The sequence below is a fragment of the Elephas maximus genome, chromosome 2 (assembly GCF_024166365.1).
Source record: "Elephas maximus indicus isolate mEleMax1 chromosome 2, mEleMax1 primary haplotype, whole genome shotgun sequence".
Classification (NCBI taxonomy): domain Eukaryota; kingdom Metazoa; phylum Chordata; class Mammalia; order Proboscidea; family Elephantidae; genus Elephas; species Elephas maximus.
Window position 1 is genome coordinate 133,431,883 of NC_064820.1, and position 17,204 is coordinate 133,449,086.

At 40.9% G+C, this 17,204-nt stretch overlaps 1 protein-coding gene across 4 annotated transcripts in view; it reads left to right on the top strand.

The window, feature by feature from the left end:
* Window positions 1–15,939, top strand: part of ZNF608 (zinc finger protein 608) — a 115,754-nt gene extending 99,815 nt beyond the window's left edge. For 2 of the 4 annotated variants that reach the window (XM_049873544.1, XM_049873550.1), the window contains exons 4-10: window positions 1,107–1,194; window positions 1,695–4,152; window positions 6,089–6,506; window positions 7,076–7,248; window positions 9,445–9,598; window positions 14,376–14,457; window positions 15,020–15,936. In XM_049873544.1, the coding sequence (XP_049729501.1) occupies window positions 1,107–1,194; window positions 1,695–4,152; window positions 6,089–6,506; window positions 7,076–7,248; window positions 9,445–9,598; window positions 14,376–14,457; window positions 15,020–15,026 (3,380 nt within the window). In that variant the 3' untranslated portion in view covers window positions 15,027–15,936. Of the gene's footprint in view, window positions 1–1,106; window positions 1,195–1,694; window positions 4,153–6,088; window positions 6,507–7,075; window positions 7,249–9,444; window positions 9,599–14,375; window positions 14,462–15,019 lie in introns of those variants that run through there. The other 2 variants (XM_049873555.1, XM_049873554.1) reach the window with 2 other exon arrangements.
* The last annotated feature ends 1,265 nt before the right edge of the window (window positions 15,940–17,204 follow it).

A 17,204-nucleotide genomic window follows, 5' to 3' on the forward strand; every position in this document is an offset into this window, starting at 1 on the left:
TAGATTGTGGGTCGGTGCAGAAAAGAAAACAAAGGCTCACTTAAATATTTCATTTCCTTACCCTAATATTTTATGTATGTCTCAAAATCTAGGCCCTTTTAAAGTATGCTTTAAAGGATTGATTTTTTTTTTTTTTTTAAATATGGCACTTGTACTCTAGAGAAATAAAGAGGATGTTATATTTCGTTCTCTGTGACATTTGGTATACTAAGTGCACTTACGTTTAGGAATTCACAGATGCAGTGCTAAATTAAATTGTCTGCAAAGCAGTTGGGAAAAGCAGAAAGGCTTGCAGGAAACAAGTGTGTTGGTTTTGAGATTTTTTTTTTCTAATCCTCTGTGGCAAATGCTTACTAAGGTTGATTCTAAAGATAACCTCAAGAGCAAATCTATTGTGCATATTTATTTTCTTAAGAGGCTATTTTAGGAGTCCTTAATATGAAACAAGACCAAACAGTGAAACAGATACCATTCCAAGGCTGATTCTTGTCTCACGAGGTCAAGGAGGGATTTGGAATGAGAAATCATAGCTGACTGTCTGCTATGCGGACTCTGTCTGAGCCCTCACTTTCCCCTCTATTCCTATTTTTATGACCCTGCATAATTTTTTTAATAAATAAAAATCACCATTATATTATTGAATTGGAAACAAAACTGATTCTTTTCAGTCACCTTCTGGTTTAAGCCCTGGTAACTGAGGCTTAGTTTATGTTGGCTGCTTGCCAAACGAAAGCAATTATGTGTAATAATAGAAAAATTAAGAGGTGAGTGTTGCTGTTTTACAGCAGGACATGGCAAAAACCATTTCCTTCTGTCAGCAGTATCTTGATTACACTGTCACACAGGCTCACCCCTTTGTACCACACATGCACATGCACGTGTCCACACACACACACACTCACTCACTCACACATACACCCTGTTTCCTGTGGGTTTTAACTTGAGGTCACTGAAACCAGAAAGAGGAAGAATGCAAACCACAGCTTTTGAAAGCAAATGAGAATAGAACTTTGCTGGTAAAAATAATAACGATGATGAAAATAAATAGACCGGAAGTAGAGTAATAGGTACTAACTGTGGTCTTTCTTTATTTCCTACCCCCACAGGTGTCCTAGTGGTCAATGTTACATGGAGGAATAAAACTTACGTGGGGACCCTGCTGGACTGCACCAAGCACGACTGGGCCCCTCCCAGGTAGGCACAAGGCCTTTTATTTCAGGTTCTGTTTTTCCTCCTCTTTCCTTCTTCTCTCCCTCCTCCACTCTCTCTTTACAAGGAAACTATATAGAGAGATTAATAATACATAAAAGTCTGCTTGTAATTGAAACCAGACAAAAGAGAAATGAGCAGTTCAGGACTGAACACAGTAAAATGCAGATGCTGGGTTTCTTTCATAGCAGGAGATCTCTTCTCCCTCCTTTGTTGTCCTTTTTTTTTCCTCAAAAGAGAACTTTGAACAGCGAGCTATCTGAGCTGTTTTTCTCTGGAATTCTGAGGAAGAATAGGAGCTGGTGGTAGCCTGGTCTTTTGCAGGTGTGGAAATTCTGGATGGAAGAATAGGGTGTCCTTCCCTGGGCTGGGCCCAGCCCTCGAGCTATTGAGGTCCTGTCTGCTCTTTGCTGCATTGTGTACTTTGTGATTTCTCCTGGCCCTTTTAGAGATGCTCCTTTTAACTTGTGTTACTTGCTTCCTAGGTTTTGTGAGTCACCGACAAGCGACCTGGAGATGAGAGGGGGCCGGGGCAGAGGCAAGCGAGCACGGTCTGCTGCAGCTGCCCCGGGCTCGGAGGCCAGCTTCACAGAGTCCAGGGGGCTGCAGAACAAGAACAGAGGGGGCGCCAATGGGAAAGGGAGGCGGGGCAGTCTCAACGCCAGTGGCCGAAGGACCCCCCCAAATTGTGCTGCCGAGGACATCAAAGCCAGCCCCTCTTCCACCAACAAAAGGAAAAACAAGCCTCCGATGGAGCTGGACCTGAACTCCAGCTCTGAGGACAGCAAACCTGGGAAGCGTGTCCGCACAAATTCTCGAAGCACTCCCACCACCCCTCAAGGAAAACCAGAGACTACTTTTTTGGACCAAGGCTGCTCTTCTCCAGTGTTAATTGATTGTCCCCACCCAAACTGCAACAAAAAGTACAAGCACATTAACGGCCTGAGGTACCACCAGGCTCACGCACACTTAGACCCAGAAAACAAGCTGGAGTTCGAGCCTGACAGTGAGGACAAGATCTCAGACTGCGAGGAAGCATTGAGTAACGTGGCCCTCGAATGCAGCGAGGCAAGCACAAGTGTATCGACTTATGACCAGGTGAAGACACCAGCATCCCCTGGCTCTGGGAACCCCCCTGGGACTCCAAAAGGAAAGAGAGAGCTTATGAGCAATGGCCTGGGTTCTATTGTCAGCTCTAAAGCTGGGAAGAATTCTGGCAAAAAGAAGGGCCTGAACAGTGAACTGAACAACCTTCCGGTAATCTCCAATATGGCGGCTACGTTGGACAGTTGCTCTACAGCAGATGGCAATTTGGTTGCTGAAATGCCCAAACTGGAGGCAGAAGGATTAATTGACAAGAAAAACTTGGGAGAAAAAGAAAAGGGCAAAAAAGCAAACAACTGCAAAATGGACAAAAATCTTTCTAAACTTAAAGCTGCCCGGCCTATTGCCCCTGCTCCAGCCCCCACGCCCCCACAGTTAATTGCGATACCTACTGCAGCCTTTACAACCACCACCACGGGGACAATACCTGGCCTGCCCTCCCTCACGACGACTGTTGTTCAGGCGACACCAAAGAGTCCTCCATTGAAACCCATTCAGCCAAAGCCCACAATTATGGGAGAGCCCATCACTGTAAACCCAGCTCTTGTGTCACTCAAAGACAAAAAGAAAAAGGAGAAGCGAAAGCTGAAGGACAAAGAAGGGAAAGAGACGGCAAGCCCAAAAATGGATGCTAAGCTGGGGAAGCTAGAGGACTCCAAGGGGACTGGGAAAGATTTGTCTGGACATTTTTTAAAGGACCATCTCAACAAGAATGAAGGGCTGGCTAATGGACTGTCAGAGTCTCAAGAGAGCCGAATGGCTAGTATCAAAGCTGAAGCTGATAAGGTTTACACTTTCACAGACAATGCCCCCAGCCCTTCAATAGGGAGCGCCTCAAGAATGGAATGCAGCACTTTGGTGAATGGGCAGGCGCCAATGGCCCCACTGCATGTGTTGACACAAAATGGGACAGAGAGTTCAGTGGCAAAGACGAGCAGCCCTGCCTATTCGGATATATCTGATGCCGTGGATGATGGTGGTTCTGACAGCAGGTCGGAGGGCATGAGGTCAAAGGCCAGTTCTCCAGCAGATATTATTTCTAGTAAGGATGGTGTTGTTATCAAAGGGCATTCTTCAACTACAGCCCAGTCATCTCAAATGAAAGAGTCCCATTCTCCCTATTACCATGGGTATGATCCTTATTATTCTCCAAGTTACATGCACCCTGGACAGGTCGGCGCCCCTGCAGCTGGCAACAGCGGGAGTACACAGGGAATGAAGATCAAGAAGGAGTCTGAGGAAGATGCTGAGAAGAAAGACAGGGCAGAGCAGTTAGAGTCTAAGAAAGTGGACCATAATTCTGCCTCCTTACAGCCTCAGCACCAGTCAGTGATCACACAAAGACACCCTGCCCTGGCTCAGTCCCTGTATTACGGCCAGTATGCCTATGGGCTCTATATGGACCAGAAGTCCCTGATGGCCACCAGCCCTGCCTACAGACAGCAGTATGAGAAGTACTATGAGGACCAGAGGCTGGCAGAGCAGAAAATGGCCCAAGCTGGGAGAGGAGACTGTGAAAGGAAAAGTGATCTCCCTTTGAAGGAGCTGGGCAAGGAGGATAGTAAGCAGAAAAACATGCCATCGGCCACAATCTCAAAAGCTCCCTCTACTCCGGAGCCTAACAAAAACCATTCTAAACTAGGGCCATCAGTGCCTAATAAAACTGAGGAGACAGGTAAATCGCAGCTTCTCTCCAATCACCAGCAGCAGCTTCAGGCCGACAGCTTCAAAGCTAAGCAGATGGAAAACCACCAGCTTATTAAGGAGGCTGTAGAAATGAAATCTGTCATGGACTCTATGAAGCAGACAGGTGTAGACCCAACCTCGAGATTTAAACAAGTAAGATTGTGGAGCGTGGCCCCAACAGGGAGAGAGCAGTCTGAGCATTGTACATGTCTGGGCTTGCTGTGGTTGGATGTCGCAAAAAGGAAATGAGCCAGCATTAGGTTTTGTTCCCTTCTCTTGAAAAATATTTTTAGAGATTCTCAGGAGTTACTGGGTCGCTCTAAAATGTAAATGATTCACCATCTTTCTGTCACGTTGTGTAATAAAAGGAACTACGGGCGTGAGGTTTGCAGGCCTGTGCTTCATGCCCTTACTTGACCCTGTGACTCTAACTAGGTCCCTTAATTCCCTACTTAGTCTGAAACGAGGGCGTTTAACCACATGGCCACTGAGTTCCCATGTAACACTGAGATTCTGAGTCTGATCTCTAAAATATGTGTTCTTACACCAGATTTCCAGATTTCTTTTAGCATCTTCTAGGAGTTTTAAAACTGGGTCCCTAAATGCCCATTTCTCATATCCTCCTTTTACTAAAATTTGGGGCCCAGATGTCTTTCACTTAGTGTCTGAGACCTAGATTTCTGTCTTACCTTATGTCTAAAATGCCCCAAAGTAAAGCTCAGCACTGAGCGTTTGTGAGGAAGGTGAGGCAGTTCAGGAACGTGGACCTTAATGGTCATCCCAGAGCCTGTGTGGTCAGCCAACCAGAGTTAAATGTGTACATCCCTCTCCTCACTTATTGACAACGTTAGGTTCTAAAGACCAGTCATGCAGAATCGGCGTTACGCCAAAGTGGAGGATGACTACATTTTTCCATAACGGCCAAGCCAAGTTGACACATAACCTTAACCATCAGCCAGTGTTACTCTCGTACCTTGGCATTTGCTACTGCCAGATGTATGTCGTTAATGTACAAAATTGTCACAGTAGATTTTTTTACTACTGTTACAAATGCAAAATGTCAGATAACGAGATAGTCCATAAGTGAAGAGAAGGTGTAAACACCTGAAAATCAGGCACCGTGGAACCACACATGTGCTAGCATTTCCTGTCAGGGTTCAGACATTCTGATGCACTGTGGCCTTGTGATCATTAGTTCTGGTATCTCCAGGTTCCCCTTAAGCTCTCCCCCTCCCCTGCCCCCCATTCTTAGCTATTCCCTGGGGGGCCAGAGTGACAGAATCCTTTTCTCACACACATTTCTGCCACATGGGCTTAGACCCAACTTTCGAGTGTTCACTTAGGACCCGTATACCCAAGGGGTTTATACCGTGAATGGAATGGAGTCACAAAGGCCGTTTAGGATCCTCAGTTTCTCCATTTCTGGGGCCCTTAATCAGGCTGTTGCTTCACAGGGTTGCAAAAGAAGTATACAACTTTTGTGGTTTAAAGATGGCTTTGTTTTCTAAAGCTATAATGTGTGCCATTAATTTGAAATTTTGTTTTGTTTAAGATGTTAGTACATAATGAAAAGTGAGCCAATATATTAAGCCATAGCTGCAGTAGATGAAGAAAATGTATTAGGAAACCAAGGTTTTTTTTTTTTTTTTTTTTCTCTAAATGATGTTAATGGCTATAATAATGACTTAAATTTACCATTTCTAGCTTGGGTTTGAGTTTTGAAAATTCTTTGTACCTGTGTAAGATATAAAAGCTTTGGTTTCCTCTTCTGTAAAAGCAATCAATAATAATGTGTACTTCAGCCATTACTAACTTGTGAGAGAAATAAAAATAAGCAAAGCTATTAGCATAGCGGAAACCCTGGTGACGTAGTGGTTAAGTGCTATGGCTGCTAACCAAAGGGTCAGCAGTTTGACTCCCCGAGGTACTCCTTGGAAACTCTATGGGGCAGTTCTACTCTGTCCTATAGGGTTGCTATGAGTCGGAATCGACTCGGTGGCACTGGGTTTCGTTTTTTTTTTTTATTAGCATAGTGCCTAGCACATATATAAATGTTAAAACTTTAAACAAATCTTCTTGTTTTAATCAGGATCCAGATTCAAGGACATGGCATCATTACGTATACCAGCCCAAATACCTGGATCAGCAAAAGTCAGAAGAACTTGATAGAGAGAAAAAATTAAAAGAGGATAGCCCCAGGAAAACTCCTAATAAAGAGAGTGGTGTGTCCAGCCTTCCTGTATCATTAACAAGCATCAAAGAGGAGCCTAAAGAGGCCAAGCGTCCCGATTCTCAGTCAATGGAAGAGAATAAGCTGAAAAACGATGACCGGAAGACGCCTGTGAACTGGAAGGACTCTCGGGGAACAAGGGTGGCTGTCTCCTCACCCATGAGTCAGCATCAGTCATACATACAGTACTTGCATGCTTATCCTTACCCACAGATGTATGACCCCAGCCACCCTGCATACCGCGCTGTCTCTCCCGTGCTAATGCACAGCTACCCTGGTACGTGTTGTGGATTCTAATGACATTGGAGGGAAGAGGTTATGTTCAAATATTAACTATTAAGAACTCCAGATAAATTGGAAGTTTCAAGAATACCATTTGTTTTGCTTGTTTTTATGCTACTTAAAGTTCCAAAGATGAAACATATATATATATATATTTTTTTTAAGTGAACTGTCAGCTCTCAGCTATGGTTTCCAGAGTCTCTGATGGTCTGCTGTAGCTGTTAGACTGACAGATACTTTATTGTCTATGAAAATATTCTAAGCACTTACTGTCATAATCATTATAGTTACTATTCCTTTCACTTAAGCGGACACATAGATGTATGAAATGACTGTAAGCTCAATTCTGTTTATAACCTCCGTTCATCAGGATGAATTCACTGGGAAAAGAAAATCGGAGAGCCCAGATAAAATGTAACAATGATGTAGCCCATTCTTAACATAATCCTCTATTTTAAGATCTCTGACTCTTATCCCAAATTCATGTAATCCAAATGATTCTTTTCTTTTTTTTTTAAAAGATGGAGCCTATAACTTGATGTGGCATTTGTTGTTTATCTGCAGGAGCCTATCTCTCTCCAGGATTTCATTATCCTGTTTATGGGAAGATGTCAGGGAGAGAAGAGGCAGAGAAAGTCAATACCAGCCCTAGCATCAGCACGAAAACCACCACTGAATCGAAAGCACTGGATTTGCTCCAGCAGCACGCCAACCAGTACCGCAGCAAGTCTCCTGCCGTACGCCTCCTTTTGTGGCTATTTAAAAGGGCCATGTTTGGGGGCAGAAAAGGGGACAAACTAGAAAACAATCTTGAAATATAAATGGTTTTTGGAACCCAGCTGCAATTTCACTGCCATTTTTATCCTGATACATAAAGAATGGAGTGTTCAAATGTATGATGCTTTCACATGTGAGGGGGAAAAATGTTAAGGCGTGTGTGGCAGCAAGCTTCTCTGTGGCAAAATCTAGTATACCTTGCATACGCAGGAGGATGCTTGTTAGGTGGATATGAAATTTATAGAAACCACCAAGATATTATTGATAAAACATAGAACTCTATAGCATTTTGTGACAGAGTAGTTCAGAGGCCACAAAGTATTGACCTCTTGGGCAAATTGAGTCTTTTAAAATGCCCTTTCTTTTGAGACAACTTTTAAAAGTCAGATATTTCACATTCCAATTCAGATTTCTTCTTTCTGTTAAGAAAATATAAAATTTGGTCCAAAATCACGTGGCAGTAATTGATGGAAGCAGGTAGCCCTCTCTAGGCAGTTTGTCATGCTCCCCATCAGTATAAGCATGTGTACAAGTAAAACCTGCCCAGCCTGCTCTGCTCATCGATGTTGTTGGCTTGGCGTCTGTAGAGATCTGAGTGTTCAGCTCCTTCTGTTGAGCCTTGGTATTCACATGTTTCCAGGCTCATTGCAAGCAATGCTTAAGGGTCCATGCCATGTAATAGCTGGTAATTTTACTCAGGCATAGATTTTGAGTTTTGCACAGTGTGGAGTTCAAATGCAAGAGTGAGTCACTTAGCTAAAGAGTGGTGGCTGCATCTGCTATTTTTTGTTTGACTCATTGTCGCATTCCTATAACTCAGCTGAAGTAATGCAAATGTTGTGTGTTTGTGAAAGATGGCTCTCTTCCCATAAACAGCAACTGCTAGTCCTAGAGACTGTTGTGAAGAGAAACTCAAGAAAAGGATGTGATAGTTCTCGGCTAGAAAAGAGAACTTTGGAATAAATTAGAATATAGGATCTGTGATGTGAATGAGTCTACTGAAAACTCTATAACAGAGTCTAGAAAAGGTGATTCATGAGTTTGTTTCAGCGAGTACTCCTTCAGAGGCAAAGATTTTTTCAAATGAGAAAGAGAACTTTAGTGAAAGGTTGTTTAAGTTCTAGTGGGTAGAAACATATAGGAAACACACCATCCTTAACCAAATTGTGATTTGAGAAAACTGGAGTTTCTGTATGAGCATTCAAAATTTTAGTAATTCCGGATTGCCTCCTGAGGCATTTCTTGTGAATGGTAATGAGTTCCTGTACTTTATAGAACACTGGTGTTCCTGGACTTTTTAGAACATTTGCAGTGGAACAAAATGGATATCAAACCCCACTGCTGTCAAGTCAATTCTGGCTCGTAGTAACCCTATAGGACGTAGTAGAATTGCCCCATCATGTTCCAAGGAGCTGCTGGTGGATTTGAACCGCCAACCTTTGGTTAGCAGCCGAACTCTTAACAACTGTGGCACCAGTGCTCCTTAAAATGGATACAGTTTATGTTTAAAGCCACAGGATAGGTTCTCCCCACAAAATGTAAATCGAATGAAAATGTAACTAGAGAACTTAACCCTAAAGAAACAGGAGAAACTACTTTTCCTTGATCTGTGTGTAAATGTTGCTTCTGGGAAGAAACTGGGTAGATTTTAAACCTGCATTTATGAGTGAGTGTAGAGAGAAGTCCTCTTATTTCAGTCATTGGAGGAAAAACATTGATTCCATGTGGTTCACTTTGGGTGTAGCAGTTCTTTAGTGTTGGCTAATTTCAACTGAAATTAATGTGTGCCTTTTGAAATTACCTTCAATTAATAAAAAATCTGAAGTGTTTATAGGTCTACTTTTTAATTACTAACCCAATATCATCAAAGGAACAGAGGCAGTTTCGAGCATTTACTGGTTGTTTTTCAATGATTAAACCAAAAAAAAAAAAAAAAAACCTGTTGCTGTCGAGTCATTCTGACTCACAGCAACCCCCTAGGACAGAGTAGAACTGCCCCATAGGGTTTCCAAGGCTGTCACGTCTTTCTTCCTCAGAGCAGGCTGTTGGGTTCCAACTGCTGACCTTTCAGTTAGTAGCAGAGTGCTTAACCACTGTGCCAGCAGGGCTCTTTTCAGATGATTAAAGAGGGGAAATTTTCTCTTTTTCTATTGCAGCCTGTGGAAAAGGGTACCACCGAGCGGGAACGGGAAGCAGAAAGGGAAAGGGATCGCCATTCCCCCTTCGGCCAGCGGCACCTGCATACACATCACCACACCCACGTTGGCATGGGCTACCCACTCATCCCTGGTCAATATGACCCTTTTCAAGGTCAGCAGGTCTATTGTGATTCTGCCTTCATTCATTCTGCTCTGGAAAATGGTTGATAAAACTGCCTTTAATCTCTTAAAAGAAAAATATCGAGGTTTTGAGTTAAACTTTGCTCTGGGGAGGGTTTTTAGCAATATGTCCTAGGGACACAGCTAAGGCTATTCTTGCGTCTTTGTATTCTACTGAGGCATGAAATAGCTACTACTTAATAATTGTCACTGCTTGATGTTATCAATAGCTTACTGTTATCTCACAGGCTAAAAATGGTGGCCAGTGTCTAGGGCAGTGAATGTAACAATCAGAAGATCAGATATCTACTTCAAGGGAATTGTAGGATAAAAAGGGAGGGATGGAGAGAGTCAGGTGAAATTACTTGTCCTGATTTCTGCTGGCCATTTAAGTTGCTCTTTTCCTGTAGAAGCACTGGGAGTGACATGATTAAGTTTAACGCTTTTTGCAACCTAATTCAAGGACTCTTCATGGCTCTTCACTGCTATGACTCCTCCACTAAAGATGAGAATTGAAAAAGAGAAACACTTTTTTAGAAGCCACAAAATTCCCGTGAGGGAGCCTTCAGTTCATAGTGTACTAGCTGAGCATGTGCCATTTGTCCTGGCTTTGTCACCTCACAGAGTACGGATAGTGGCACTCTTGTTACCACCAGATACACTCGCTAGGATCTTTGCAAGTTCCTTTGCACCTGTTGTGTGAATATAAGGTAACGTAATAACTGTAAAGGTACTTTGAAAGTGGAGAGTTTAGACAAATCTATGTATTTGTACCCCCCACGTGTCTGTCAGTTTGTCATACTGTGGGGGCTTGTATGTTGCTGTGATGCTCGAAGCAATGCCACTGGTATTCAAATACCAGCAGGGTCACTAATGGAGGACAGGTTTCAGCTGAGCTTCCAGACAAAGACAGACTAGGAAGAAGGATCCGGCAGTCTACTTCTGAAAAGATTTTGCTAGTGAAAACCTTTTTAATAGCAGTAGAACATTGTCTGATGTAGTGCTGGCAGATGAGCCCCTCAGGTTGGAAGGGACTCAAAAGATGACTGGGGAAGAGCTGCCTCCTCAAAGTAGAGTTGACCTTAATGACGTGGATGAAGTCAAGCTTTCAGGACCTTCATTTGCTGATGTGGCATGACTCAAAATGAGAAGAAACAGCTGCAAACATCCATTATAATCAGAATGTGGAATGTACAAAAATTGGAAATCCTCAAAAAATGAAATAGAATACATAAATATTGATATCCTAGGCATTAATGAACTGAAATGGACTGGTATTGGACATTTTGAATAGGACAATCATGTTATCTACTATGTCGGGACCAACGTCTTGAAGAGGAATGGTGTTGCATTCATCGTCAAAAAGAACATTTCAAGATCTACCCTGAAGTACAACACTGTCAGTGATAGAATGATATCCATAGGCCTACAAGGAAAACCAGTTTATATGACTATTACTTAAATTTATGCACCAACCGCTAAGACCAAAGATGAAGAAATTGAAGATTTTTACCAACTTCTGCAGCCTGAAATTGATCGAAAACACAATCTGGATGCATTGTTAATTACTGGAGATTGGAATGAGAAAATTGGAAACAAAGAAGGATTGGTAGTTAGCAAATATGGCCTTGGTGATAGAAATGATGCCAGAGATTGCATGTTAGAATTTTGCAAGACCAACGACTTCTTCACTGCAAATACCTTTTTTCACCAACATAAACAGTGACTATACACACGGACCTTGCCAGATGGAATACACAGCTCGATATCTTCAGTCGGAACAAGGCCAGGGACGGACTGTGGAACAGACCATTAATTGCTCAAATGCAAGTTCAAGTTGAAGCTGAAGAAAATTAGAACGAGTCACTGAGAACCAAAGTACGACCTTGAGTCTATCCCACCTGAATTTAGAGGCCATCTCAAGAATAGATTTGACTTGTTGAACACTAATGACCGAAGGCCAGATGAATTGTGGAATGACATCAAGGACATCATCATGAGGAAAGCAAGAGATCATTAAACAGACAGGAAAGAAAGAAAAAGGCCAAAATGGATGTCAGAAGAGACTCTGAAACTTGCTCTTGAACACAGAGTAGCTAGAGCAAAAGGAGGAAATGATAAAGTAAAAGAGTTGAACAGAAGATTTCAAAGGGTGGCTCGAGAAGACAAAGTATTATAATGACATGTGCAAAGACCTTCGAGATGGAAAACCAAAAGGGAAGAACACACCCTGCATTTCTCAAGCTGAAAGAACTGAAGACAAAATTGAAGCCTCGAGTTGCAAAATTGAAGGATTCTATGGGGAAAATGTTAAACGGCTCAGGAAGCATCAAAAGAAGATAGAAGGAATACACAGAGTCACTATACCAAAAAGAATTGGTTGGCATTAGCAGGTACCATATGAGCAGGAACCAATGGTACTGAAGAAAGAAGTCCAAGCTGCACTGAAGGCATTGGTGAAAAACAAGTCTTCAAGAATTGAAAGAATACCAATTGAGATGTTTCGGCAAACCAATGCAGCGCTGGAAGTACTCACTTGTCTATGCCAAGAAATTTGGAAGACAGCTACCTGGCCAACCGACTAGAAGAGATCTATATTTATGCCTATCCCCAAGAAAGGTGATCCCACCAAATGTGAAAATTATCCAACAATATCATTAATATCACACGCAAGGAAAATTTTGCTGAAGATCATTCAAAAGCGGCTGCAGCCAGAAATTCAAGCTGAATTCAGAAGAGTATTCAGAACCAGGGATATCATTGCTGATGTCTGATAGAGCCTGACTAAAAGCAGAGAATACCAGAAAGATGTTTACCTGTGTTTTATTGACTATGCAAAGGCATTCAACTGTGTGGATCATAACAAATTACAGATAACATTGTGAAGAATGGGAATTCCAGAACAGTTAGTTGTGCTCATAAGGAACCTGTACATAGATCAAGAGGCAGCAGTCCGAACAGAACAGAAGAGTGTGCGTCAACAGAAGAGTGTGCGTCAGGGTTGTATCCTTTCACCATACCTATTCAGTCTGTATGCTGAGCAAATAATCTGAGAAGCTGGACCATATAAAGAAGAATGTGGCATCAGGATTGGAGGAAGACTCGTTAACAACCTGCGTTATGCAGATGACACAAACTTCCTTGCTGAAAGGGAAGAGGTCTTGAAGCACTTACTGATGAAAGTCAAAATCCTTATAACTGGACCAATAAGTGACATCATGATAAATAGGGAAAAGATTGAAGTTGTCAGGGATTTCATTTTACTTGGATTCACAATCAACACCCGTGGAAGCAGCAGTCAAGAAATCAAAAGACACATGGCATTGGGCAAATCTGCTGCAAAAGGCCTCTTTAAAGTGTTGAAAAGCAAAGATGTCACCTTGAAGACTAAGGTGTGCCTGACCCAAGTCTTGGTGTTTTCAGTCACCTCCTATGCATGTGAAAGCTGGACGATGAATAAGGAAGATGGAAGAAGAATTGATGCCTTTGAATTCTGGTGTTGGAGAAGAATATCGAATATACCATGGACTGCCAAAAGAACGAACAGACCTGTCTTGGAAGAAGTAGGACCAGAATGCTCCTTAGAAGCAAAAATGACGAGACTATGTCTCACATACTATGGACATGTTGTCAGGAGGGGTCAGTCCCTGGAGAACTACATCATATTTGGCAAAGTAAAGGGTCAGCGAAAAAGAGGATAACCCTCAATGAGATGGATTGGCACACTGGCTGCAAGAATGGGCTTAAGCATAACAACGATTGTGAGGATGGCCCAGGACTGGGCAGTGTTTCATTCTGTTGTACATAGGATCGCTATGAGTCAGAACTGACTTGATGGCACCTAACAACAACATGTATCTGTACATTTTTTGTTCCACGTATTTGTTTAATTCTTGCTACTTGATGTCAAATAATGTTGTTAAAAGAGAGCACTCCTTGTTTCCTAATCAACTTGTTATTGAGTGTGAGAAGAATTTGGAAAAGAAATTATGTATTATTTGTAACACGTTCCATGTATATATAAATAAAGTATGTGTGCGTATGGAGAAAATCTTGTCACGTTCAAGATGTTATTATTGTAATGTCTTAAGTTGCCCCTGGGAAAATAGAGTATATCCAAGCAGATGACATAGGAGAGAGTAATCTTTCCTTGATTTGCATTCACCTCTTAAATTTTTTTTCCCAGGACTGTTTTCTATAGAATTCAAAGGAATTTCCTATTAGGCAACTTCATGTCATTTGGAGCTGTTTCATTCATGCTACCTTTCTCTTCCAGGGTAAAATTAAGACTATTTCTAAATTTGATTCACTGATTCCATTTACCTTATGGGATGCATTATGTTCAGTCACTGAAAAAATGTTAAAATGATAAAAGTTATTATGAAAGTATGGTATTCTAAGCAAATAGCATGTCACTTCTTTAATTCACTGCGACTGTTAATTCCCTTTGTTAGCTGGTATCTATTATTTCTCTTGAGCTTCCTATTCAGGAATGCATGTGAACTATTTAGTACCATGCAGAGCCCAAGAGATGGAGTGCTGTATTCTCTTTGAATAGCTGTTAAGAAAACTGCAATGAATTGGATAAGGAGATAGATATTAGGTAGACCAAGCATTTTGTACACCTTCCTTGCTCCGTGAAACATTTCATGTGCATGTTTAGGAAAGGACAAATTGCCACTTTTGAATCTGCAGCCCTTCACCACTGAGCCTGTATCTACTCTTATCTTTCTAAATCTCATAGAAACCCTGCATTTTTCCCCCATTAGGCTTGACCTCTGCTGCCCTAGTTGCCTCTCAGCAGGTGGCTGCCCAGGCATCTGCATCAGGAATGTTTCCTGCACAAAGAAGGTAAATATCCTCTATATTTTAAATTTTCTAGACAGAGGTATTTTAATGGAGATGATGGATAGGCAGGAAAAAATAGCAAAGTATATATTCTTTTTAGAGCAAAAATTTATCTCCTAAGGTTTTGTATCACTGAAGTGGATTTGCTTACTATGCTACTACTCTTCATATATAATTTATATTCCATGAACCTTGACTCTAATGTAAATTAGCAATCAACTGATCAGGTTTTTTAGATTATCCCCACAGCTTTGTATATAATTCACCATGACTTCCTTTGCTTTATTCTATTAAAAATAAAGTTGCAGATAGAGAAATTTATTTTGATTATGCTAAAGATAATGTTTATTCTTTGATATTTATTTTGATGTTAGCCCACAAATTGTTTTGAAAAGGGAAATAATTTGTGTTTCACACTATATTATTTCCTTGTGTTTATTTACATTCTATAGACTTGCGCTTTACAAAATGAATAGGAGTAAAAAACTACCAGTCTTATGGTTTTCATGTTTTCAGTGTTAAATGCTGATAGAACCCTATGCTAAAGCTTTCTTTTCTTTTGCAGAGAGTAACAAGATTGGAAATGTACATTGTCATGTGACTGGATCACATGGGGAAGCGCTTTATACAGACATCAGTTCCATGGTGTTAATTTTGAAATGCCTTAATGGCAGGCAAAAACCAGTCATTTCATTTTTGTAAATTACAGATTTTATCACAGAGTAACAAATGTTGCTGTAATTAAACTTCTGTTTTATATATATATACGTATACATATATGTATATATACATATATATATATATATTCTTTACTTTTTGTATCAGTAACCAGGCTCGCACACACAGGGTCTGCTGCCAAGTCGCAAACCACTCAGTAATGGAAATAAAAAATGTATTTGTCATGTTGAAAAGTGTTAGCCACAAAAGGCTGTTTACTTTTTTTTTCCTTTTCCTTTTAAATTGTAAATAAATAATGTTATGTATCAGTGTGCCTGATCCTTGCATACCCTTCAGATATTTCCTGTAAGCCCCTCAGAAAGGCTAACTGTGATGATGACACTTTGGTACAATTTAGATGTCAATTTGGTGGCTCCTGTTAAAAGCGCATTGGTGTTAAAATGTTCCTGTAGTCGCTGTTTCATTGTTCTTGTGTATTGTGGAAAATATACTTTTGGAAGGCATGGGGTTGCCAGTACCACAAAAACTGTGCTGTATATAATGTAAAGATTAAAATGGGGGAAATAATGAGCATCTGTGAATAATGAGGTGTCATTTTTTGATAATCTTGAATGGCAAATAACCCAATAGCCCGCGTACCAGAAACATCTGATTGTTCTATTACTTGAATAGTCCTGCAGTCTTTTTTTTTTCTTTTCTTTTTAATGTTTACAATTATCCGGTTTTAGAAGAGAGAGACTTTAATGCCATTGCCTGGTTACTTGTTTTATGCTGTAATCTAGTTTATTTTATGTAAAATGTATATTGAATGCTTTCCTTTTTATACCTGCCTTAAATAATTTGGCAATCAGAATTAAAAAAGGTTTTTTTTTTTTTTTTTTTTTTGTAATGGCTTCTTGTCTGTCTCATGTTTTTTTTAGCTGGCTGATGATCGTAATTTTCAAAGAAGGGTTTCTTAATATTATGAATGTGCAATATACAAGATATGATACACAGGTACTTTTCTTATTTCAGTGAATGTATACCTATTCACAGGGTACTTACTACTTTTACATCCAAACATGGAACAGTCTATTGCTACAAATTGGGAGTTACAGGTTTCTATGATATCCCAAAGATGTAAATCTTATGGTAAGGACAATAGATAAAATGTGTAAAAAGTCAGTTAACCAATTAACCATTTATTTAATCTGTCATTAAATTGGTTTACCAGCATATACCAAATGCACAAAATTAACTGCTTCATTAATTCATCCATTCTAACAATTTTTATTGAGTGCCTACTTTATGCTGGACATCGTACTCAGTCCTGGTTATAGATAGCAATGAACAAAGCAGATAAAACTTCCTGTCCTCAAAGTTTGTGCTTTCTGTAGGGAGTGGGGTGAACATACAATAAAATATATAAATAAAATATAGAGTATGTTCCATAATTGATAAATGCTATGGAGGAAAATGAGGCAGGGGGAGGGGATAGAAAATGTGTGAGAGTTTGTAACTGTAAATAGAGTGGTCAGGGAAGGCCTTGGTAAGAGGAGGTGAGGAAAAGGGTTCGTGTCCATTTCCTAAGGCTGCCGTAACAAATTACCAGAGTTCTGTGGCTTAAAACAACAAAGATTCTTGTCTCACATTTCTGGAGACTAGAAGTCCAAATTCAGGGTGCCGGCAAGGCCACATTATCTCAGAAGGCTCTGGAGGAAGATCCTTTCTTGACACTCTCAGCTTCTGATCTCCCCAGATGCTCCTTAGCTTGTGGCAGCTTAACTTCATCTCGGTTTCCATCGTTACCGGTCTTCCCTCTGTGCGTGTCTGTCCGTCTGTGCCTCCTCTCTCTGTATAAAGACACCAGTCATGTTGGATTAAGGCCCGCACTACTGCGAACTGACCTCCTGTTAACTAGTTACACCTGCAAAAACTCTATTTCCAAATGAAGTCACATTCACAGGTAACCGGGGGTTAGGACTTCAACATATCTTTTTGGGAGACAGAATTCCCCCCTAACAGGGTCCATGCACATAGATGGCGGAAGAATGTTTCAGGCAGATGAAAAAGCAAGTGCGAAAGTTCTGAAG